The 24,625-nt window shown below is 63.7% G+C and overlaps 1 protein-coding gene across 2 annotated transcripts in view; it reads left to right on the top strand.

Annotated features, from left to right (window-relative positions):
* The window catches only part of UVSSA (UV stimulated scaffold protein A), a 28,073-nt gene extending 4,037 nt beyond the window's left edge, over positions 1–24,036 (top strand). For both annotated transcript variants that reach the window (XM_053901791.1, XM_053901792.1), the window contains exons 5-14: positions 481–846; positions 1,706–1,818; positions 1,952–2,080; positions 10,096–10,207; positions 16,036–16,174; positions 16,561–16,686; positions 17,337–17,520; positions 17,931–18,054; positions 20,853–21,027; positions 22,629–24,036. In XM_053901791.1, the coding sequence (XP_053757766.1) occupies positions 481–846; positions 1,706–1,818; positions 1,952–2,080; positions 10,096–10,207; positions 16,036–16,174; positions 16,561–16,686; positions 17,337–17,520; positions 17,931–18,054; positions 20,853–21,027; positions 22,629–22,722 (1,562 nt within the window). In that variant the 3' untranslated portion in view covers positions 22,723–24,036. The remainder of the gene's footprint in view (positions 1–480; positions 847–1,705; positions 1,819–1,951; positions 2,081–10,095; positions 10,208–16,035; positions 16,175–16,560; positions 16,687–17,336; positions 17,521–17,930; positions 18,055–20,852; positions 21,028–22,628) is intronic.
* Positions 24,037–24,625: the final 589 nt, after the last annotated feature.

Genomic DNA, 24,625 nt, shown 5'->3' with positions numbered 1-24,625 from the left:
TGAAACCTGACCCTTTTCTGTGCAGCTGGCCCTTTCCACGAGGGGCAGCCAGGGTGAGAGGAGCTCGAGAGGAAGGCCCCAGCTGGAGGCACTTCTGGGCCCCAAGGCAGGTGCTGGCTGGAGTGCCGTCCGGCTGGAGGGCTGGGAAGGGTGTGCGTCCCCACGGCTCTCAGCTGGCCGCTCTCTTCCGGAAGTTCCGCCCACGGTGGTCTACCCCGCTTGGTACTCACGGGGCGCCCGTGAGCCTCCCAGAAGTCCAGGCGTGAGGGTGTTACTGAGGACGTCACGGGGCGGGTGGTGGGGTGCTGCACAGTCGGGTGGTTTCTAAGAGACGACAGAGCCTCCGTACGCCCAGGGCTGGCCTCTGTCTGGGGCAGGAAGGAGGGGCGGGCGGCCCTCCCTCTGACCCTGGGCTCTGCCTGAGGGGAGGTGCTGCTGCTTGTCATCGCGACCCAACAGGCAGTTCCCGCATCTTTGCAGAAACGTCTGAGGAGATCAGGTGCTGCCTCACGGAGGTGGAGAGCTGCTTCAGGCTGCTGGTGCCACTGGACTTGGCCGAGGGCCCGGGAGCCACCTTGCCCACCATGGCCTTCGGTGCGTCTGAAGGGGGCGCCCCTTGCCTGGCCGGTGCCGTGAGGCCTGGGGACGAGGAGCCCTGTTGCAGCAAGAGCCTGCTCGCCTGTGCCCGCCCTCCGTCTCCCCCTCCCTGGACCGCAGGGGACTCAGGGGAGGACGACGAGGACGACGAGGACCGGCATGAGGACAGCGACGGTGACGAGGAAGGGTTTGTGCGGCGCCACGGACTGGGCTCCCACAAGTACACGCTAGACGTGGAGCTCTCCTCAGGTAACCACCGGCTCCCCTGGGCTGGCTGTGGGCCCTAGGGGTGCTGGCAAGAGCTCAGACTTCTCGGGACGTGGCAGGGCCGGTCCTCCAAGGTTGGGGTCCCGGGTGACTTGAGGCTCTGGGTCCCACGCTCCACCCGGGGTGCTCCTCGAGAGGGGCTGATGCGGCGGCAAGGGCGGGGCTGCTGCCACAAGTGGCCTGGAGCCCTGCGGGAGGCTGTGGGGCCTGGTCCCGGGCCCATCGGGATCAGAGGGTGGCTGTCCGCCCTGGTCTGGAGGAAACGTGTTTGCAGAGTGGCTTCTCGCCACGTTGGCGACGACACAGGTGTGCTGCACGGGACCCGCTGTGGCCTGGCCCCCTGTGCGGAGTGCTGGGTGGGTTGAGAGCCCCTCGGGGGTGTTTACAGAGGAAGGGCAGTCAGGGCACGGAGCTGTGTGAACACCCCACACGCCCAGGCATCTTGAGCCCCACCAGCCCCAAGGAGCTGCCTGCTGTCTGGCCGGGCCTGGGGGAGCACGAGGAGGGTACCCGGCCGCAGAAGGGCTAGGGGGCAGGACACGGAGGGAGGACCCTGGGGCCGAGCTGAGGCTGGGGCCTCCGTCCTGAGAGCTGTCAGGGGAGGGGCTTCAGGGCCGCCACGGGCCGGGCGCATGGGCTGGGGCGCGTGTGTCTATGAGGACACCGGGCCGGGCGTTGGGGTCGGGCTGAAATGATTTCCGCCAAAATCTTAAAGTAGTGAACGTCTTTCTGTGGCATCAGGCGTGGGGTCCTGGGCGACGCACAGAAGTGCGGGTGGTCCCTCCGTGGTGCTGGGTGACCTGCCCTGCTTCCTCCGGTGACCCCGTGTGCTTTGATCCAGACGGCCTGAGGGTGCGCGAGGACGAGGACAACCACGCCGTCATCCAGTCTGCCCGGGACGCGCTCAAGCTTATCCGAAACAAGTTCCTGCCGGCCGTGCGCTCCTGGGTACAGGTGAGGCCCGTCTCCACCGCGCACACGTGCTCAGGTGCAGGCCAGGGTCAGGGTTGACCTGCAGCGGCTGACCCCTGGGGTGGAAGGGGAGGGCGCCCTGGCCTGCCCCAGTGATGTGCCTCCTTGTCGGCAGCTGTTCACCCGCGCGGGGATTCGTGGCAGGCACTTGGAAGCCGCCATCAACCTGAAGGCGGAACTGGAAACTGCCCTGAGGAGATCTGGGGAGCTGGACATCGGACCTGAGGAGGGGCGCAGGGGGGAGGTGAGTGCTGCCCGCGGGCTGGGGCAGAGGCGACAACAAGGAGATCTCCTCTTTGGCCTGTGCTCGGTTATCTGAGCGGGAATGACTGGGGCTCAGAGATGTTCTGGTTCTCGCCTCATCGGGTGCTCAGTTCCCGAAATGGAAACTTTGGTTTGGAAGGTCAGAGGGCGCAGCTGAGGCCCCCTGGCCGCTGGAGGGCTGGGACGGGGTCTGGGGCAGGAGGGCGTGGCAGGCGAGCTCGGGGAACAGTCAGAAGGTTCTGGTCGGGAGGGAGGTCCCAGGGCCCCGGAAGAAGAGGAGGAGGAGGCCAAGGGCTGAGCTGAGACCTAGGCCAGCCCTGCTGTCCCCTGAACCTCCCCGAGCGCCCCAGCGGAGCCTCCCGTGAGCTGGTAACAACCTTCCAGGCTTCGGGGTCTCATCCTGTCGCCTGCATCGTAGCCAAGAACACACAGAGTTAGGATGCCTGCGGCAGATAGAAAATCAGGACTTTTGCTCCAGGCTTGTGCAGAGGGCGGTGTCCCTGGTAGTGCCCCACGGAGGAGCTCCCTGGCCACAGGGCAGGCTGCACGTGCGGCTGGTGCCTAATTTGGGGAGGGTGGTCGAGGCCGGGTGTGGCTGGTCGTGGCGCCTCACAGATACTGTGTGGTTTGGGCGGGGGAAGCTGGTGCTCTTGAGCGCCGTGTCCCCAGGCAGCAGGGACAGGCCCGCACTTGGTGATGGTGCCCGAGTGAAGGCCGCCAGCCCCTGAGACAGCAGGCATCATGCAGCAACCCTGAGCCTTAAAGACCGTGACTTCCGGGCCCCCCTCCGGTGGGTCTGGGCCAGGACCTGGGACTTAACATCCGAGAGGGATTTGAGAGCCGTGTCCTCTGCGGGTGTCCTCAGAGACTGGCCGCGGGCCAGCAGGGAGAGGCAGCCGTAGCCAGACCACGGTGGGGCGAGCACAGCACCGCTATCTCAGAACCGAGAAGGCAGGCCCCAGAGTGTCCTTCTCCGCCGGGTGCCGGGACCCTGAACCTGGGCTCCAGCCTGGGAGCCGGACACCAGCTTCACCTGCAACCCCAGGACCCCGGAGGGAGGAGGGCGGGGCTGCGCTCCAGGGAGACACAGCTGTTGCTGGAGGAAGCTCTAGGGTGGGAAGAATGGCGTTGCCGGGCTGGGAACAGCAAGTCCAGAGCCACCGAGACCTAGGACAGACAGTGGCCGACACCCCCGGTCTCAGCACCTAGTGACCTTGCCCCCTCCAGGGCCACTAGATGCCCTCCAGGCCGCCGCCCTTCGTGTGGGAGGGGCCCGGGAGAGGGGTGACTGCGCAGCGGCCCCCAGGGACCGGCAGAGGGCGATCTTGCCTTTCTCCCGCAAGGCCTCAAGAGGGTGAGGAAAGTTCCTGACCTGGCGCTGAGATCCCAGCCCGGCTTCTGTGGGTACAGCATTCCACGGAGGACCCTGCTCGGGTGTGTGCCCTGAGTAAGAAGTTAGTTTTGTGAAAAAAGATACTCTTCTTGCAACGAAAGAAGGTGGTTTTATGTTGTCGGGAAGGAGGTGATGTGGTCAGCTCGTTCCCACACGTGCAGAGGGATTTCTTTTTGAACGTGAGGTGACCCGGGGTCACGGTGCCAGAGCGCAGGCTGGCCTGAGAGCAGGGAGGGGTGCGGGGGCCGTGGGGCTTCCCCGCGTGCCCCCTTCGCGGTGCTCTGGGGCCCGCCTCTTTCCTGCCGGAGGCCCAGCTGGGCTGGCTCCCGCTTTCCCTGTAGCAGGTGCCCTCGCCCGCCCTCGGGGGCAGCGGAGCCTGGCGGGGCGGGCGGAGCCACCCAGGTGCCTGAAGCTGGCAGGCACCACCCTCGCCTCGAGGCTCTAGGGCCCCCAGGGGAGGAGAGGCCGGCTGCTCCCTCCGTGGCTGCTGCAGCCCCACCTCCTGGGGGCCCACGGGGCTCAAATCTGAGGGCAGGCTGCGGACAGCAGCCAGGACGGGTCCTTTCTCCAGCAGAGGCCCCAGGCCGGTGGAGACTGAAGGGCTCAGGCTCACCGTGTGGAAGGAGCCCTGCCCTGGGTGCCCTGTGGGTGCTGGGCTGGGGCTGTGCCCCCTCCCCCCCACCCGCGATCCAGTCAGAGCCTTGATGGTTCCCTCGCTCAGGCAGGACTCACACCCTCGCTGATGTAGCCCCCCCATCCCGGGCACTGTCCCCAGGCAATCTGAGGGAGTGTCTGGTGGGGGCAGGTACGCCGCTTGTGGCCCAGCAGGTTGGGGGATGGGAGGCCCTCAGTCAGAGGCGCCGTCTTGCGTTCTGAAGGCTGGGGGGCCGGCGAGGTGGGGGCCCCGCCGGAGGAGGGGCTGTGGGTGTCCTCCGAACAGGACACTGTTCCTCCGGTGGGGGGACAGCAGGGCGCCGAGGCTCAGGATGGCCCCGGAGGGTGGAGCTGAGTGTGGGAAGGTGACTTCGGAGGCAAGGGAGCTTCACCGCCTCTGTCAGCCGGAAGGACACTTGGCAGACGCTTCTCCACGAACTGATGTCAAAAAGGCACCGCTCCGGGAATCCTCGGGGACGGTCGTCCGCGCCGGCTGGTGGGCCGTGGCGCCCGGAGGCCGAAGCGCTCGGGGCTGGGGGGGGGGTGGGGGCTGAGTGGCAGCGCCCCGCTCAGGTGAGCGCCGCTTCCTGGAGTAGCCTTGGCTGTATCTGCACATCTGCTCCCGCAGCGGCGCCGGCCTCCGGGGAATTAGGAGCCAGGCGCGCTCCGCCCGGTCCCAAGTAAAACGTCTGAGACTTTGAGTCACTGGCCTGGGCCGTCCCCCACGTCCCCCACTCAGCCGGGGCTCGCCCTGGCGACCGCCTGCACAGTGGCCGAGCCGGGGACGCCGATTCGGTGACAGGGATCCGAGTGTCTCCGAACTAACGACCGGTGTGTGGGAGGCCAGAATGGACGCTAGAGACAGAGAGCGAGCGAGCGAGCCGGCCGGGAGCCTGTGACTGCGGAAGCCCGACCGGGAAGCCCGGCGGAGGTTCTGCATGTCAGAAGCCATCCTCCGGTTGTTTTTTGTGTTGCTGTTGGTTCTACAGACTCTTTTCCTTTTGACGTAGTTCCACCTTTAATACGTGTAAGTGTTTGTTCTATAGAGCGTGTATCCGTCCTGCGGGAAGCAGGCCGGGGATAAATCCTGAACGGATCAATGTGGAGCGTCGTCGGGTAGATTTAGTCTCCGGCTCTGCTGTCGTAGGAGAGGTGTAATAATCCGTGGCTGCTACATTTGTTAAACTGATAAAAATCCTTTATAAACTTTTAAATTGCCTGCGGTTTAATTATGTGGCCGAGATTACCAATTATTCTGTTGTGTAATTAACAAAATATTAATTTCCCACCAACCGATATGTCTGAAAAAATGAATTTCAAGCACCCGTTTATACAGACTATCTGCGGTATGGTTTTTAAGAATGCCTGGGTTATGTTTTCTCACCGCTCACCAGTGGCAGCCACATGGTCTGAGCGGCGGGCGCATCGTCACTCGTTCTAAAAGCAGATGGGGCCCCGTGGCTCTGTGCCAGCGTCCCCAGCAGACCTGTCTGAGGGAGGAGGCCCCTCGGCCTGGGGCTCCTGCTGCTCTGGTGTCGGACAGGTTTTCTCTGCTGCTGGAGGCACGTGAGTGCTGGCTTCCTGTAGGTGAAAAGGACAGAGCAGGGAACCCAGGGAATGAAATGTTGAACGAGTCAGGCACCCCAGGGAGGCAGGGAAACTAAATCAGCCGGCGGTGGGGACCTTGTGCTCGGCAGGGCCAGTAAACAGCCTTCCTGGTGACGCGGTCCCCTCCATCACGCTGAAGGCCGAGCCGCCGCAGCAAGGGGCTGCAGGCCGGGGGAGGGGTCTGGACGCCTCCTGCCTTTCTCACGAGGACTGGAGCTCCCGCTCAAGCGCCCCCCTGCTCAGGGCCAGCCGTCTCCTGGGGGCCCTGGGGCCCAGCCCCGCGGTGCCTGGCCCCTCCTGTGTGTCTACACCGCACACCCCTTCCTCCGGAACACCTTCAGGTACCAGCCCTTGAGTCCCCGAGCACGCTCTGAGGTAGATGATGGTACCGCCCCATTTCACAGATGAGAAGACGGAGTCTGGGGGGAGTTGCGTGAGCCTCGGCCTTTGAGGGTGCCGGCCGCCTGCCGTTTTGCCTGCGAAGTTTGGGCTGAGGGAGGAGGGCGCGCGCTGAAGGTTCTCCTCTTCCCGTGTGGACACGGCTCCTTCGGGCGGTGGGAACTGCCCGGTCTAACCAGCAAGCTGCGCCCTCCGCCAGATGTGCTGTCAGGTAGCCCAGGGGAGCGCGTCTCGCGGCCTGCTGAGTCTAGCGGCGAGCCCCAGCGTGGCGGCCGAGGGGAGGGTGCCCACGTGGACCGTGGCACAGACCCGAGTTACCCACCCGGGTCTCCTGGTGACCCTGCAGGGCCTCGCGCCCCAGCCTCGCCCTGGCAGCGGGCCTGCCCGTGTCCTGTGGACCCACGGCGCGGTTTCTTGCACTGCCAGCAGGCTGGACGCAGGGCTGGATCAGACCAGACGGGGGGGCGGGCCCGTGGCCGTCCTAGAACCCGGTGACGCACTTCACCAGCTCTGCTCTCGCTGAGCGGGGACCGTGCGCTCTGCGGCCCGAGTGGTGTCGCCGAGGGTCCCTGTGTCCTCACTCTTGCCCTGGCCAGTCCCACGCCCCGCTGTCCTCTGCCCTGTGAGCGTGCGTCCCCAGCAGCTGGAGATGTGCATGAGATATTGGCCTGGCTGGGCAATTTGCACGGCCTTCCAGGGAGGGCATTAGCATATAAATAGCAGATGCGATGACGGCCATCACAGCTGAGCACGTTTAATTTTTAGTTTATAAGATAGAATGGGGTTTTAAATGCATGGCCATCAAGCCGCCGAAAGACAAATGCAGGTTGGAGCTCACTTGTCTGACGAGGCCTTACATCATTTTTTTTTTAAAAAGGGAAACAGACACACATAAAACTGAACAAAAGTGATTTCTTGGGTGAAAAGTAATTGAGATTGCGCACCAAGTTAATTAGATCGTACAAAATTTATTTAACGGTCCCAGCTGCATCTCGGGCGCGCGTTTGGCGGGCAGACCCGCTCCCGGAGCCAGGTCGCTCGTTCTGTTCCTCCTCAAATAATCAGTAACCCCGATACCCCCACTGCTGTAAGCTGATTGCGTTGTATATTTTAGCCGTTTTATTGCTTGTTTAATTACGATCCCAGAGGCTCATTTTTCTAAATCCTTTTAACCGTGGGTGCGAATCCATTTGTATAAGACCCGCGGAAGGCCCGAGGCCCTCCTCTGCGCCTCCCCGTGGCTGCGGACAGGCTGTGCCCGGGAGGTGTCTATCCCCCATCCCTCGTCCCTCGGGTCTGGCCTCTCCCCAAAAGGGCGACGCGGTGCGGGAGGGGGCGTCCCAGGGGCCGCAGGGCTCTGTCCACCTGCCCAAGGGTTCTCCGTTAGGGAAGGTGGGGGGGACGCGGGGGCTGGTTTCTCAAGAGTGTTCGTGGGGTTTATTGCGACAGGGAAACTCAGCTTCTGGCAAACACAGAACAGCTTATGAGCCCACTCGGTTTTGAGGACCACCCACTTTCAACCGGATGCCTCCTTACAGGACGATCCCAGCGGGCTCCCCTCCTCTGCCTCCTGCTCCCAGTGCCTCCCCTTGCCTCATCCAGTGCTGGTTTCTTAACAGCCTGTGACCTTTGACTTTGAGGGGAAGTCCTGTCCCGGGACTGGCTCCCATGGGCTCCTGCCTGCCGGCCTCAGTTTCCCCAAGCCATGCTGTTTCGCCAACGTCTCGTGGAGAGGGTTTTCTGGCCTGCCTGGTGGCGGTGCTCCTGCTCTCTGAACAGGCGTTTGTGTGAGGCCCCTGGGCAGGTCACACAGGTGTCACAGCCGCAGTGACTGTCCTGGACGTGGCGCCCCCTCCACCTCTGGACACCAGATGTCACTGCCCTTTGCTGATGTGCTCAGGGCCCGACATCCAGGGTCACTCTGAGCTCCAGGGGGTTCAGACAGCCGAGCGAACACCGCGAATCAAAAGGAAGTGGAAGCTTTCAAGCGTGGCTTCGATATTGGCGGCAAAGTCCGTGTCTGACTCTGCGTCGCTGTGGTTTGAGTGGGCCACCCGCCACCAGCGGACCGGAGGTGAGCACCCTGCGGTCGAGTCAGCCGCGTTCTTCCGGGGGACCTGGCTGCACAGACCCAGGGGGCGGCGTTCTGGAGGTGGTGTGTGTGCTGCCTGGTGCGGCCTGATCAGTGCTAATTTAAGAACAAAGAGCAGCTCAGGGCTCCGTGTTTCTTCACAGGAATAAACAATTTTAGTTGGGGAGAAAGAGGGCATAATTCCTAATAGTTAGCTAAGCAGCCGAATATTTTTTAAGAAATGAAAATTTAATAAAAGCCCCTGGTGAAATTCAAGGGTGTGAACAATAAGCATAATATTTTATGAAAATGACCCCGTATTTAAAACCCAGCACTATATGTTATGCATTGTAGCACCCAGTGCACATCTACCTTTTAGAAAATTAAAACACATAAATTCTGTTTAGTGTTTGATACGCGCTGCACTAGCCGAGAACCGTAATGCCCTAAAACCTTGGGCTGCTTTCCACCTTTCATAAATTCCTGGGTAGATTCTATACAAAAATAATTTTCAGGTCCGCGGCTCATTGTTATTCAAACGTGATTGATCGTCGTCATTTGCCCAGCTCGGGAGTTAAGTGCCCCTGTCATTTCCAAAGAGCATAATTGGGACGTTTCACAGGTCAGTGGTGGAGACAGGCTTCCCTTTTGATCAGTGTTAGACTGATAACAAAAATTACAGTTTCCAGTGATTAATGTCTCCCGTGCTTCCCAGATGCACAGCCGTGGGTTGTACCTAAACAAAGTGCATTTGCATCTGATTATGCCTCTCCGGGCGTGCGGTGGCTCCTGCATGGGCGTCCCGGGCCCGCAGGTACGGCCGGGTCACCGGGTCGCTGCCGGGGCCGCCACCAGGCCCAGCTGTGCGGGCAGGTGGGCGCTGCCGGCGTCTGTGACTTGGCCGGGCCTGGTGTGGGGCCAGCCCGAGGCCTCCTGTCCCCTGGGTCACTCAGGCTCTCCGTCCCCTGCTCAGGCCTCCGCTGTGCCTCTGAGGTGTGCTATTGAGAGAGGTTTTGGTGGTGCAGGCGTGTGTCACAGGGCCGTTCTTCCAAGGCTGCTGCTTTGTACCTTCAGAGGCCTGGCAGTCTGCATTCGCGCGACGGGGGCCTCCGTTCTGGAAGTCTCCTCCACTTGGTCTGAAATCGGCTGTGGCCGTGGTGCGGAGTAGGCCGGGCTCCTGCTGGGATCCTCTCCCTCGCGTCCTGTCCTAGGGCCACAGGGGTCACTGAGAAGGGGGGCGAGGAGGGGGCTGCACAGGACCAGCCTCAGAAGTCCGATTCCTGGGTGTGCGGCAGCCTCCGCCTCTGCTCTGCCACGGACTGGGTGCTGCAGAGGGTCCCGGTGCCCCAGGAGTGAAGCAGGCCCTCCGGGCGGGCTAGGGAGCAGGTGGCCCCGCCCAAAGGGAATGGGCTCTTCGGTGGCTCTGTCACGAGTGACTCTTAAGGGCAGGTTATTCCAGCAGCACAGGCACACCACTGTCCCCGGGGGGCCTGGCTTGAGCTGGACGCCACCCTCAGCTCGGCCCAGAACCGGGGGCATCTTGCCTCTCGCTGGGGGAGACGTGTCTCACGGGGCCCTGGGAGCACGTCTGCTCCGTGAGACCTTGAAGCCGGGTTTCTTGCATGAGTTTCAAAGGGAATGAGGTAGTGGGGCAGGTTTACGTGTGGCTGGACGTGGACCCCAGGTGGCTGGCCGGTGGAGGAGCCACGGGGCTGGCCTGAGCTGAGGCGCAGGGCCTGGAGGCCATCTTTGGTGTTTGGTGCTGCCTCGAGCCCGTCGCCGAAACCCAGCCCGGAGCGAGGTCTCCCCCAGCAGGATCGGGAGCCTCCGGGCCCCTGGGCTGTTCTCACACACAGGTGTGTTTCCACAGACGGGCCCAGCGGTCAGGGACGAGGACGAGGACGAGGACGACGACTTCATAGAGGTCCCAGAGAAGGAGGGCTATGAGGCTTGCGTCCCCGAGCACCTGCAGCCCGAGTGTGGTGAGTGCGGCCGGCGGTGGGGTGGCAGGAGCCAAGGATGCTGGGCCTCGGGCATGACCTCTCGTCTGGGGTCTGGGGCCCCCTGAGCAGGGGAGCCAGCCCTGGTGTGCGCCCTGCCTGGTGACGCTGCAGATCTGTCACCAAAAATCACGCCATCTTCCCCCTCGTGCCCAGGGCCCCTCTCCCAGGCCGGCCCTGTGCTGGGCTCCTGCCGTCCCCGAGTCGGGCAGGTGCCACCGCCCCTTCTGGGGGCACAGTCAGGCCAGCTCCGCACGAGGGGCAGCCCTGCTGGGGACACACGAATCCGGGGCGGGGGGGGGGGGGGGCGGCTCCCACGTCCAGGGGCTCGATTCCCGCTTGCGGCAGGGGCACCGGGCGACAGAGACTGCTGCCTCCTCCCTGGTCCCCGGGCCCCGCGTGGCGGAGCGCCCTTCCCTCCTTCCTGACTGTGGAGCCGCGGACGGTGGCGGCACGTCAGGCCCAGGACACCTGTTTGCCGTGGGGCAGAGCAAGGTTGCTCCTGGGCAGTGTCGCCCTGTGGTTTCCTTGCCAGCGGCCCAGGGTGGTGGCGCACGGGGCCGACCCCTCATGTCCAGAGGAGCCAAATAACCGCAAAACAGGTGGATGTCTGCCCGAGGCTGTGAGGCAAAGCGCAGGTGTGTGAAGAGTGTGGGTGGTTGGCAGCCGCTCAGGGGTGGTGCTGTGGCCCGTTAGGGGCCTCACGACCCGAGCAGCACAGCCAGACCCGACGCCTGCCGTCTGCCAGCCAGGTGACCTCTCCCCAGGCGCCGGCCTGCACGTGCGTCCCGCCCTCTGCTCTGGCCGTGCTGACCTTCCGTTCGTGGCTTTTTGGGCCCCCCCCACCGACCACTGGGGGGCCCTCCTGCCCTTTGGTCTTGTGTGTTCTTCTGCCGTCCCTGGGTTCTGCTGTCCTCCCACCGGAGCGGGGGCTCCCCGTGGCCAAAGGCCTCACCCGTGGCCAGGCCAGAGCCCAGCAGAGGCCCGGCCGCACTGGAGGCCGCTCGTGCCCGGGCTGGGACGGTGGGCGGTAGCGACGGGACCCCCGGGGAACGGCCCCCCCCCCCCCCCCCAGTCCGGTCACTTCTCCGGGCCTCTGCAGCCCGTGCCCGAGCGCCTCCTGGGGCGTGCCCGCCACCCTGTTCTTGCTTCCCATGCCTGGGCAGGGTGCCCGGCAGTGGTCGGGCCGCGAGCCCCTTGGCCCTGCCTCTGGGGCCTGGGAGCCCACGCTGACCCTCGGCTCGTCCTCCGCTGAGCTCTTAGTGCCGCAGCTGCTTGTCCTGGGCCCTCTGCAGTCTCGCTTTGAGGGCCCTGAGCCCTTCCCGCAGGAGGGAGAGCTTCCCTCTGGCCTGTGGCTTGTGCTTGGTGGCCGGTTGTGAGGAGAGCAGTGACCACAGCCGTGGCCCGTGGATCTGCCTTACCACCGAGGGGCTGGCACGTGGTCTGGCCTTGCCAGCCTCCGGCGGGGGTGGGGGAGCTCCCGCCACTCCCACTGGCCGGGTGGTGAGCCTCCCTGTTATCCTGCTAATCAAGAGTGGCAGAGGGGGGGACTGGGTGTCACGGTGCCGCTCACAGGACACTCGATGGGATCCTGCCCTGCCGCTGTGTGACAAGAAAGCCCCGGCCCCACCGGCAAGAGCAGTTGAGCACCGAGCCCAGCTGAGTCCTGCTCCCGGGTTCCCCAGGTGACCACAGAGGGCGAGCGCACCTCCAGGGGTTCTGTCCGCTCGTCTCCCCGGCCGAGGCCCCGGCAAGACAGATCAGCTGTTCCCACTGAGGTATTTCTGGCCCAGAAAAACCCACAGGCCTACAGCGTGCCCCGTCCCTCCGCTGAGCCCCGGAGCGTTTGCCCTGCAGGAGGAGCAGGTTAGCAGAATGCCGCCTCCTGTCACCTGCACCTGACACCCGCTTCCTCGTGAGGCCCGCGGGGCCCGTGTTGGGAGAGACCCCGCCGGTCTTGCCGCCACTGGCTCACCCCTTTTCTGTGGAAGGCTCACGACATGCTGTCTGTGACCCGGAAGGGAATGCTAATGGCCGACGCGGGTCAGGGCCCGGTGCTGTCCGTCCGTCTGTGTTTGCTAAACTGAGTCCCTTCCCGGACAGGTGGGCTGCCGAGGGCCTGGCCGGCGATGGAGCAGGGGCCCCGGGGACGAGGCCAGCCCCATACAGCCCAGCTGGGGGGGGGGGGGGGGGCGCGGGCACAGGGTCCCAGGGGCAGTGAGAGTCCCAGTGAGCTTGGGGCTGGGGCGGGGGCGCTCGTGACCTGGGATGGGCTGCCGAGACGGCTGTGCGCCCGGGCGACCCCACCCTCAAGCACGCGGCGAGCCCTTGCGGGCCTCCAGGGCCCTGGGGGTTTCCAGACAGAAGTGTGCCAGGGCGCGGCAGTTCATAACGCTGCTTTATATTCCGTCACTGTTTTTTCAATTAAACGCAGGCGAACCCTGCAGTAGATTCGTCTAAATCCACACGGCTGAGGACGCTGGCGCTCTTTCTTTCTCAGTCCTCTCTCTGAATTTTCACCAAGGGGCTTTTATCTTCCCCTTAATCCTACCATTTCTGTCAGGACATAATCTCTTTCTCAAATTTACATTTTAATTACAAGGCCAGCTGAACCAGGTAAAATCAATAGTGTCAAGCTCGGCGGCCTAACTCCGCGCGAAGCCGCAGCCTCTCCATTTCCTGCTATCGATTCATCTCTCCCGCCCTGTCTGCCTTCGCGCTCCAGGCAAATGGGTGCCACTTGGTCAATTTAAACAAAAACGGGGATTTGGGCGTTTTTCTGACGCTTTCTGAAGGCGACCGTGGGAGTACCTTTGAGCCACGCTCCCGCTCCCGTACTCGAGTCGCACGCCCCTGGGACGGGCGGGCGCAGCTGGCGGGGCGGGGCGGGGCGGCCGCGGCCTCGCTCTCCTGGCAGATGCGCGCTCCCGGGCCTGAGGAATGCCGTCTGCTTTTTGGGGTTTTCCTTTGAAAGTGTGTCAGCAAGATTGATTTTCTACAACGACGTGAAAGTGGTAGTGTTTTTTTTCGTGCCCTGAGTATTTACTCTGCCTTAACACGCTTACCCATCTTTTTAATGGTTTAAAACAACAAATCAATGAAAAATATATTTCATTCTTGTAACTCTTAGGAATTCTCGTATCGATCCTTGGGCTGTGATTGTATCCATCTAAATGCCACAGTGCCCACTTACCGGTCTTGCCCACCGCCACCCCCCCTGCACCAGGCGTGCGCGTGTGTCGCGGGCACGCTCGCCGGGCCACCGCGACGGGCCCTGCGGCGGTTAGCGGTCCACCTCGTCCACGTCCCGAGTGGGGGCGCTGGGGGGGTTTGGGGAGCTGGAGCTAGGGTGTCGTGGTGATGACGGAGCCTGCTTGGGGTCCCCAGCCTCGGGGGACCCAGCACGCCCGAACGGCTCTGTCCTTTGCTCTCAGCCACGGGAGCCTGAGAAAGGGCAGCGGGCGGGCTCGCTGGTCTTCTGGAGCGAGCGCGGGCAGATGTTTCCCGCGAAGGGCCTGCGGCCTCCGGGGGCCCCCGAGAAACCAGCCGTGCGACGGCCAAAGCCGTCTGCCGCCGCCCACCAAGCTGCAGAGGGCGGGCAGCCGCCTCCGGGCCGGGCCGAGTCCCTCGGATCCTGCCGCAGAGAGCCCGAGGCCACCTGAGGCGGGCGCGGCCCCTCCTGGTGGTGCTGGCCCAGCGAGGCCCTTCCTGGCGCCCTCCCTAGGGGCCCTGGCTCCCTAGCAGAGTGGCTGGGCTGAGTCGGTAGTCGTGAGTTCGTGGGGGAGGGGGCGGTGCGGAGTGGAGTGTTCAGTGGGACTGTCTACACCACCAGTCTGTGCGCTCGGGAAGTGCGCACGCCTGTGCGCTAAATACCTCGTGTCCGTGTCCGTTTCTGACGTCTGGGGTCTCCACTGCCCATTGCTGTGCACCCTCTGACCGCTCCGTGGCCCCGGGACGTGGTCTGGGGACGCTGCTCCTGTCCGGGGCCCGTGTGCCCGGAAGGGCCCCTGGGATACAGCGTCCCGCCGGCCCGCCGCGTGGGCCCTTTTGGTCTGCCCTGCGAGGGTCCGCAGAGCCCCCGTGCCGACTGTCAGCGGTCCGCGCTCCTTGCCGCCTGCAGAGTGAGTCCTCCCTCACGTCCTCGTTCCCGCTTTCTGCTGACCGGTGGTTTTAGGTGGGTCTGGTGTAGACAGCAGGTCGCTCCGTGTTTTAAGGCCGGTCGGTCTGCCTCTCGGCTGATGGTGATCCGTTTAGCGAGTTGTTACTACTTTGCTGCCTGTGCCCAGTTTCTGTTGTTTTCTTTCTTCCACCTTTTATGTGGTAGGATGACGTGTCTTCTGGTTTTGGAAGTATTCGTTAAATGTTAGTGAAATGGTAAGGATGTTAATTTTTCCGAGGGCCGTTTTGAAAGATTCATCCTCTGTCCCATACACTGCCCTCGTCACCACGCTCGAACGTCTGTCCTGGGCCTTGGTCTGCTGGCCAGCCCCGTGGTCCCCTGACTTTTACAGAGCCAGTCACATCCCCCCCCCCCAACCCCGCCGGCCGGCCCAGCCCAGAGCTCCCTCCCCTCCCTCCCGGCCGATTGGCTGCTGCTTCCGGAGTGTTTTCAAGGCAGACCTTCCTGTGTGCTCCCCCCACCCCCACCCTGCCAAGGGGTCTTGGTGGGAGGCTGCCCCTCAGGCTGGCTGCAAAAGCTAATAGGAGAAAACGCTGGAAGTGTGATTGGCTTTTCCTTCAGTCTCCTGAGGCCTCGCCCCTGCCTGCTCGCTGTCACGTCACAGGGAGCGTGGGTCTTCGAGTAGGTCTTTCCGAGCACCCGCCTCTTCTGTTCAGAAGCTTTGTGGGTCTCCTGCAGTCCCTGTAACTCTAACAGCTGGGTTTCCCCCACTCTCTCCTTCCTGACACCCGGCAGGCCCTTCCGATCTTTCCCACGTTTTCCAGCAAAATAGCGCTGCCTCCTTCTCGGGTCTCTCACCCTCCAGTTGTCTTTCTGTCCTCCTGGGTCCAGGAGCGAGGGTGCTGGTGTCCGTGCGTCTGCTCTCCCCACCTGGGAGAGCCCCCCCCCCCACCCCGGCTTCATGCCCGCGTGCCGCCTGGGGGTGCCCGCCGTTCATGTGTGCCCCTCCAAGTCCCGAGCTCCTCGGCCCCGGAGGACTGTGCAGCCTGCTCGACCTCGACCTCTCGTCCTCTGCCTGGGACACATCACTCAGCTCGTTTCCTTCCTTTCCTGGCAGCTCACGGTCCTCACGGTGTGAGCCATGCTCGGCCCGCGGGCCCTCAGCCCCTCGGCGGGGAGAGTGCTCAGTCCAGGCCCCTGGCTCCCACAGCGAGTTAGGGGGGGTGCGATGTGCTTGGGGTGGAGCGCCCCTGGTGTCCGAATCCACACTCCGCCCCGTGCGCCCTGGGGCGCCGGCCCGCACGGCGACTGGGAAGGGTGGCCTCTGCACCCAGCGGAGAGGGGCAGCAGGGGTCAAGGCAGGGCTCGGTAGCGTTGAGGAATCTCTCACCCTGCCCTGGGGACTTGGGGGATCTGGGGATGGATGCCGGCCCGCAGAGGTCGGTGGCCTATTAGCCTCTCTTCTGCCCGCGTCCCGTTGAGGTGTCGGGAGACCCCAGCGCGGTGGCCTCATCCTGCTGGCGGCAGACCAGGCTGTCTGTGGAACGTGGCCGAGGGTTTGGCAGTTGGAGGGTTTGGCACTAACACGTGCGGTCACTAGCGTGTTGTCACCGTGAGATGGCGTGGTGGCCCCAGGGGTCTGTCCGGGGTCGTGGGAAGGGTGGTGGGGAACAACACCTCTCTGTTCCAGGGCTGGAGAGGGACCCGGCGGCACGGGGCTCACAGGCCCGGAAGAGGATGAGGAGGGATGAGGAGGCGCAGGACCCCACCTGTGCTGCCGCCCAGCTGCACGCGCTGCACGGACGCTTGCCCCCGCCCCCGAGCCCCAGGTGACCCCCGGGTGCCCCGCCTCTCCCCAGAGCGCGGGCCGTTGTCCTCGAGCTGTTGAGGCCCCTTTGGCCCCTGGGAGGCGGTCCCCGGCGTGCGCCCGGGCCAGGGGTCATGAGGTGTACAGGGGCTCGCGGAGGGCCGTACCATAGCCACCTTGTGGCCGTGGGGCGTTCAGCTCCCTGCACAGCTCCCCGGGGACGGCTGGGGCCCGATGCTGGGCTTCCCGCAGGCCCAGGTGTCCGCCCGGGAGCCCGGGCCCGAGTGTGCTGACGTGGGGGCCCGTGTCTGTGCCTGGGGGGGGTGGAGGACACGAGGGAGAGGCGGGTGGCTGTGGCCGGCTCCAGGCGTGCACCGTCGGTGTGTCCTGTTCTCGGGGCCTCTCCAGGGCACCTGTGGGACCAGAGGAGGCTGGGAAGCTGGCCGCAGAGAGGGCCCGGGCGCCTGTCGTGCCCTTTGGGGTGGATCTGTGCTACTGGGGCCAGGAGCAGCCGCCGGCCGGGAAGATCTTCAAGTGAGTGAGTGTGTGTGTGTCGGGCACCCACCCCACCGCCCTCGCCCGGCCGCGACTCTCGCTCCCTTGCCCCGCAGTCCCTGTGGATGCCAGGAGGGCGTGGGGACGCCCACCACATGGCACGGGTGTGTGGCGGCCGTGGAACCGTGTGCAGTGCGCGTCTGCACTCTGTCTGAGGTGCCCTGTCGCTCGTCGTGCTGCGTGGTCTGGCATCACCCCGGGAACGAAGGATGGGCTGCCGGGCCCTTTGTGACCCCTCGCGCTCCTTCAGTGCTTCTGCACCCCAGCCCCTTGTCACGGCCACCCCACCCACCCCTTGCCCGGTGCTCTCAGACCCCCCCCCCCCCCCACGGGCCAGGCCTGGGGTTCTGCCAGGAATTTCTGGGAAGCTGCCCCCTGGCCGTGCTGGCCTTCACTTTCCGTCTGGGGGCCGCTGACGGGAAGGGGCACGATTTCCATCTGCGTGTTCCCCGGGCTAGTCCCACTCCCGCCGGGCCAGGATCGCCCCTGAGGTCTCTGCTCTGCCTCAGGGCTGCTGGCCTTCAGCTCGTGGCACCTGTGGTCGGGTCCCAGGGTCTCTGCGGCGTGCCCTCGCCGGCCGGGCCGTCCGACGGCCTCCCTGCGGCAGCGCTGAGAGTCTGGTGTTGCAGGTGTCCCTCTGAGCACCGCTTCTGGAAGCCCAGTGAATCGCACGTGGAAGTGGACAACGCCAACGTCTCAGAGATGCTCCGGAGCCGCTACATCACCTTCGCGGGGAAGTTTGAGCCCGTGCGGCACCGCTGCCGCGCCCCGAGGCCCGACGGCCGGCTCTGCGAGCGCCAGGACCGGCTGAAGGCGAGGCGGGGGCCGAGGCCGGGAGGGGCGGGGCGGGGCGGGGGGCGGGGGAGGGGGTGCAGTGCCCGGCTCCAGCCTCCCACTGCCGCGCTGGCCGCTGCCGCCCCAGGGAGGGCTTGCCTGTGGCTGTCACGCGTCGCTCAGGTGGGGACTTGTGCCGGGGTTGGGAGCTGGGGCGCTCCGCACTTTTTCCGGCGCCCTCGCTTGCTTAACACCGCACCTCCTGAGCCCGGTCCATACGGAACACGCCGGGCGGGCGGCGGGTGCCGGACTGCCGTGGGCCCCAGCCTCCCCCCTCCCTCGGCCCACCCGCCTTCACAGACGTACCCCAAGAGCCCCTCCTTTTCGGGGTGTGCGAAGGAAGGGGCATTCCTGTCCCGCCATCCGAACTGCTCTGTTCTCTGCCACAGTGTCCTTTCCACGGGAAGATCGTCCCGAGAGATGACGCGGGGCGGCCCCTCCGCCCGGAGGACAGGGCCTGGGAGCAGAGGCGGCTGCAGCAGCAGCAGCAGCAGCAGCAGGCAGGGCGCCCGGGTAGGTCTGGGGGCTGCGTGGGGACGGCCGGGACCCTCCCCATGGGGTCTTTGTGGCCACCTGCCACCAGCGTGGTCCCGGCTCACGGCGGCGCAACTGGGACACAGCGGGGTGGTGCTTTCGCACAGCTGCCACCTGGAGACGTGGATGTGCTCACGGCCGGAGAAGGCCGCGTTGTTGGCTGGTCGGTTGTTTGGCTTCTGGGCTCTGAATCAGTTTTTTTGTTTTGTTTTTTTAAAATATTTTTTAACGTTTATTTATTTTTGAGACGATGCGAGAGAGAGTGCAGGCAGTGGAGGGGCAGACAGAGGGAGACACAGAATCCGAAGCAGGCTCCAGGCTCCGAGCCGTCAGCCCAGAGCCGGACGCGGGGCTCGAACTCACGAACCGTGAGATGGTGACCTGAGCCGAAGTCGGGCGCTTGACCGACTGAGCCACCCAGGCGCCCCTGAATCAGTTTTAAGGAGGTGAAGAAATGGAGGCAAGAAGAGTTAATTGGCTGAAGCCCGGGCTCCAGGGAGGAGAGCAGTTTGCTTCCCGCCAGGCAGACGCACTTGCCCACGTCCCCTTGCCCACGTGTCCCCCGTGCGGACCTTGTGCCCCCTGCCACCCCGCACGACCGGCTCGCTCTCTGCATCGGGGCGAGCTGCGGGCACGTGCAGGTGCGTGCGTCTGTGCCCGTCTGGGCAGGAGCGAGTGGGTCCCGGGCGGGTCCTGAGGCCTCAGGCCTCGGGAGGCTAGGTCTCCACAGAGGCCGTCTCAGGGTCCCGTCCCGTAGGCTAGATTCAGACAGGACGGTGGACTTGAGCCACGTAAGCACCGTTTTCAGGACAACCCAGGGAACTTGTCTCATCCCAGTACGGGTGTCCATGCCCTGTGCTGGGCACGTGCCATGTGCTGGCTGCCTCCCGGCTTCCCAGGACCCCTGAGGAGCAGGGCCAGGGGGCGTCACCAGAAGTGGCCGTCACGGGGCAGCGCACGGGCACACTCCCCAGGCCCCTGATCTGTCTCCGTGTCTCCGTGGTTTGTCCAGCCCGGGCCAGTGTCTGGAGGCCCCGGGACTGCGTGGGGCTCTCGCTCACCTGAGAAAGCCCTGTCGCAGACCCAGAGCCCCGACGAAGGGAAGGCGGCCGCGTGCGTGGGGGGCAGCGCTGGTCTGCACGTGAGGGTCCCAGCCAGGCTGTGTTTGTCGTCATTAGTGGGGTTTCTCCCTTTGACAGATGTTAGATTTCAGGCTGACACCCGGGGCAGTGGATGGCGGCGGGAGGGGCCCCTGACCTGCTAATCCGCAGGGTGAGGCCTTCCCTGGTGGCTCACACTCAGGAGCAAATTAAGTGCCTATTTTTTGTGTCAGCCCCGAAGAGCGGGTGGTTCTCCAGCCCTCGGCGACTTGTTAACAACAGGTATCGGGGCTGCGGCCGCGGGCCGACGCTGGCCAGTCAGATGTGAAATAGCATCTCTTTACTAACTACAGTATCGATCCCCGCCTCCCTCGCACGCGGGGCAATTTTCTTTTCCCTGGCGCTAACCTTGGTGACAATGCGCGCCGAGCTCCAGGGCCCGTCAGCGCACAGGAAGGCCGCGCGGCCCCGGCTTCTATTGATTTTCTTCAAAGGCTTTTAAATTGGTCCTTCATTTTACTGAGATGCTCATTCCATCTCCACCGGGCGCCGGCATTTTCTGTTGTGTTTAAACAATTGCTCCATTCACCGGGCTCCTAAACTGTGGCGCCTTCTTATTACGGGAGATAAACTGTTTAGACACTTTTCCTTAATCTCGGATTAATCGTTCCTGGGCCTGAATTGTGCGGCCCTGTATTCCTTCACTTCAAAAAATCAACTTGGGGAGGCCTGGCCATCTGTCTGTCTGGGGCGCACAGCCCAGCCCTCTGACCCTGGGCCCTGGGGTTCCCGTCGGCTCTGTGGGCAGGGCGTCCGGCACCCTCCTGCGGGCCAGGGTCGGCGGCCACAGGTCTGGGCACAGGAGGGACATCGTGCCGTCCCGCTCCTGCCCGGGATGGCCTTCCTGGGACGGCCAGCATGGGCAGAGCAGCCCCCACTGGGACCGGGAAGCCGAGAGTGAGGTGGGCGGTAGCCGGGCCTTTGGAAGCCGAGGCCGGGAGCCCCCACCATCGGACAGCAAAAGCTCCCCTCGGTTCTGGCAGGTGAGCGCGCCGACCTGGCCTCGGTGCAGCTCGGGGCTGGTGAGGCTGGGCTCTGGGACCGGGTGACGCGTGTTTCCCCTCGGAGCGCTGTCCCCCACCTCATTGTGTGGCTGGGCCGTGCCAGAAGGCACGTGGCAGGAAACTCAGAGCTGTCTGGGTGAACTGACCCCCGTGTTGCTGAAGCCCGCGTCCGGTTCTTTTTGGACCGATAAGAAAGAAGGCTGTGCCCGCGCTGACCCCTTGGCTGTGGCCACCGCTGCCGCACGCCCCCACCAGCCAGCAGACGGGCCTGGCAGCCATATTTGGGGGCCTGGCGGGGCACAGTCCAGCTGGAGGCTGGGAAGCAGCCTGCAGATGGCACTGTCCCCCAGCCACCAGCCTCAGCTGCCTTCCTGCCTGAGGGGTCAGTGGATGCACCCGGAGAGGCTGCTGGGTCCTGTCCCAGCCCCCTCCTGGCCTCTGTGGGCACAGGGGCCTGCGGGGCACAGGACGGTGGCGGGGGGAGGGTCTGCCTTGCCCCCCGCCCCGCTATCCCCAGCCGAGCTGGCCCCTACAGCAGGGAGGGATCGGGACTTGAGTAGGGACGCTCTGGTTAGTGTCGGGAGTTCTCCTAAATCTCGAGGCCTCTTTGCAGAGTGGCAGGACCCCGAGTTTATGAGAGACGTGGAGGCCGCCACGGGAGTAGACCTTGGCTCGTCTGGGTCCAGCGGGAGAGGCAGAGGAAAGAGGAGGAGACGCTGTGGCCTCACCGACCTGAAGCAGCAGGCCGACACTGCCCGTGCGCGCATCGCGAAGAAGGTGTTTGCTAAGTAAGAGCTTCTGGCGGCTTCCTTGCCCCCACCCCCTGCGTCTGGGGGTGCCGGATGGGGGTGACTGGACTCCAAGACACTGGCAAGCCTGGGGCCCCGACTCCGCTCTACCACGCGTTTCTCCCGCTGACCACCACGCCCCTGGGTGGGACAGGTGCTCCTAGCCAGCAGGGGCAGGGCCTGGAGCCAGTCACCCCGAGGGTCACCGGTCAGCCGTTCCCCTAGGGGTGGGGCTTCGCGGACCGGCCGGCCAGCACATCCTCATTTCCCAGTGAGGGGCTGAGGCCTCAGCGGGGGCTGCTGGCACAGAGCCGGCCCTGTGTCTCCTTGCCCAGCTGACCTAGAAGGGCCGGGCGCTGGCCGGGCTGGGCTCTCTCGAGGTCAGTGCCCGGGGACGTCCACCTAGTGACCGTGGGCAGGGGAGTCGCTCCCAAGGCCGGTGGGACCTGCCACGCAGGTCTCCGCCCCAGCACTTGGCCGGTGCCACGGGGAAGTGGGTCAGGGCCTCGAGCCAGCGCTGTCATTGCCTGCTCGCCACTGTGGCTCGCCAGAGCCACCGTGCTTATACAGGTGCCGCCAGAAGGAATTGGGGGGCTTGTTCAGGAAGCCTGTGAGGCCGTCACTTCCTGGGTCAGATTTAGGCACAGGTCTTAACAGGCACCTCAGACCGTGCCTGCGGGGCAGCCTCCTCCAGTAGACCCTGGAGGGCATTTGGCTCAGTGTCCTGGGCAAGGGAGGCCCTTCTTGCTCTCCTGGCCAGCGTCGCCATGTACTTGGCCTGAGGGGATGGGAGCACGGCTTCCTCGGCGCCCGCACGGAGCCCCGAGGGGCAGGGGGGGTGCAGCACCTCCTCACTGCTGGCGCGTCGTAGGAGTCGGCGTCCTGAGGAGGGCTTGGCCCCCAGCCTCCGGGCACGAAGTTGGCTTCTGGTGGATCAGCCGCGGGTAAAGGGCACCCTGGGTGCTGATGCCCAGAGGAGTGCCGGCCAAGGGGCCTCTGCGCCCGGCACCCTCCCGCCACGCTCAGAAGAGCCTTCGGGCTGGCTCCTTGCAGCAGCTTGGTGGCCTAGAGCTCGTCTTGCTGGAGGGCCGGGGTGGCAGCGCCCCTGGGGCCGCGCCCAAAAGTCACGTGGGCACCGGGCACAGTCCCTCGGCCTCACAGCAGCCGGGCTGGGCAGCGAGACACGCCCGATCCGCCACTCCGCGTCTTCCTGCCACACGTTTGCGGTGTTCTCCTGCGGCCCCACCTGAGGTGGGGGCTGGCTGGGCGGGGAGGGGGCTCGGGGCGGGGGGGAAGCAGGCCGGGCGGGGGCTGGGTCTGGCACTTGGTTCTGGCGCTTGGTTCCGGGGTGCAGCCTGGCTCTGGCGAGATTCGGGATCCCGGGAGGTGCTTTGGGGGTTCAGGGAGCCCACAGGGGTGGTGCCGAGGTCGTCGTTAGGCTCTACACGGGTAGGGCCCAGCTGCTTCGAGCTGCAGGGAGCCTGGGTGGCCGGAGTGTGGCAGCCACCTGCGACCGGTGCCTCAGCCCAGCCAGACCGCAGTCGGAGCCCAGAGCCCTAGCCGGGGCTCCCTGATCACGCCCCGCTTTGCTTTCCCCACAGGGCAGCCGTGCAGAGGGTCGTCACGGCCATGAACCAGATGGACCGCAAGAGACACGAGAAGTTTGCAAACCAGTTTAACTACGCGCTGAATTAGAGGGCCAGACTGGGCGTGTGTGGTCCCCTCCGGCCGCAGCTCCTCTTCGCCCTGTGCCAGCGCTCGAGGACGGGCGAGCGGGCACGGGACCGGGTCGCCACCACAGCCACCGTTCCTGTGTGTGCTTCGTGTGAGGAGTTAGCGCGTGTTCTAATTAAAGTGCCCCAGAGCTATGGACTGTCCCTCCCGCGGGGGTGCCACTGTCCTCTGGGCTCCGTCTGGCCCGAGAGCCTGGAGGACACACGGGCAGCTGTGTCTCAGTGGGGCCTCTTACAAAGCCTGTACGTCTTACGACGTGGCTCGGAGTCGATGGGCCACGTGTGACCCCCGGCCCCCGCTTCCCGGCCTCTTCCCTGGGCGGTGATCGCTCGGAGGGGCTCCAGGAAACCCACACTTGTACGCGCACACCGTTTCTAAGACGAACACGCCGGAAGGGAAGCGCTCACGGCGCTGTGCCTTGTGCCTCCGACGCGCACGTGTGGGGTGGTGGCTCTGCGTTAGAATGCCCACGGCTACCTCACTGCGCTTGTTCTTCCAAGGACCGCGTCACTGAGACAGAACCCACATACCATAGCCTTCACCCTTTCAGGACGTACAACTTAGTGTCACTAAGCACGTTGACGGTGTTGTGCGACCCACACCACCTGATTCCAGAACTTTGCGTCACCGCAGAAGCGGCCTTGTCCCCGTGGGCAGGCGCGTGCAGCACCTCTGGATTTGTCTGCGGGTTTGCGCCCTTTCTGGACGTTTCACGTCAATGCCTCTCGCATCCGGCTTCGTCCGCTTCGCCCCATGTCTCCAGGGTTGTTCCGTGTGATAGAATATGCCAGAACTCCAGCCCCTTTTGTGGCCTAGTGATGATACCCCATTGAGTGGATGCCACACCCTGTTTATCTGTTGATCACGGACATGTGGGTCGTTCCACATCGCTCGTCTATTACAAATAATGCTTCCGTGAACGTTTGTGTACAGGTTTTTGTGTGGACATGTATTTTCATTTCTTTTGGGTTTACACCTAGAAACGGAATTGCCGGGTCATATGGCGACTCTGTCTGACTTTTGGATGAACTGCTGAACTGTTCCAACTCAGAGTTGGACCATTTTAACTCAGCCGGACCATTTTACTTACATTCCCACCTCAGCGCGTGAAGGTTCCAATTTCTTGTCTGCGCTTGTCCACACTTGTTATTATCTGTAATTGGCGTAAAGTGGTGTCTTGATTTGTATTTTAGTCTGTATTTTCCTCATGACCAGCGGTATCATTTTTTCGTGTGTTTGTTGGCCATGGAAATACCCGTGCAGATCCTTTGACCATTTTCAGTCGGATTGTCTGTTTTGAGTTGTAAAAATTCTTTATCTATTCTGGATGCCGGATCCTTATATCGTGTGCCAATATCTTCTCCCATTCTGTCTCACTTCCTCAATAGTGCCCTTGGAAGCACTAAGTTGTTACTTTTGATAACATCCAGGATCTGTTTTTTCTTTTGTTTCTTGTGCTTCTGGTGTGCTAAGCAGCACGGTCTGATCCAAGGTCATGATATACCCCTATGTTTTCTTCTAAGTGTCCTTATCGGGTTAGCTCTTAAATTCAGGTCAGTTTTGTTTTGAGTTAGTTTTGTATATGGCGTGAGGTAGGGGCCCAACTTTGTCCTTTTGTGTGTGGAGAAGATTATTCTTTCCAACCCACTGAATTATCTTAACACCTTTGCTGATTGTCGGTTGGCCATAAATGTATGAATTTATTTCCGGATTCTCAGTTCTGTTCCACTGACCTATATGTCCTTATGCCAGTGCTGCAGTGTCTTGATTAATGTAGCTTGGTGGTAAGTTTTGAAACCTGAAAGTGAGTCCTCCCTCCAGCTTTGTTCTTTTTCAAGACTGTTTGGCTGGCCTGGGTCCCTTG

Source organism: Panthera pardus, unplaced genomic scaffold, assembly GCF_024362965.1.
Source record: "Panthera pardus isolate Hobbes unplaced genomic scaffold, ASM2436296v1 HiC_scaffold_13, whole genome shotgun sequence".
Lineage (NCBI taxonomy): Eukaryota > Metazoa > Chordata > Mammalia > Carnivora > Felidae > Panthera > Panthera pardus.
The sequence above is the reverse complement of the archived record's forward strand: the minus strand, read 5'-3'. Positions and strand labels throughout refer to the sequence as shown.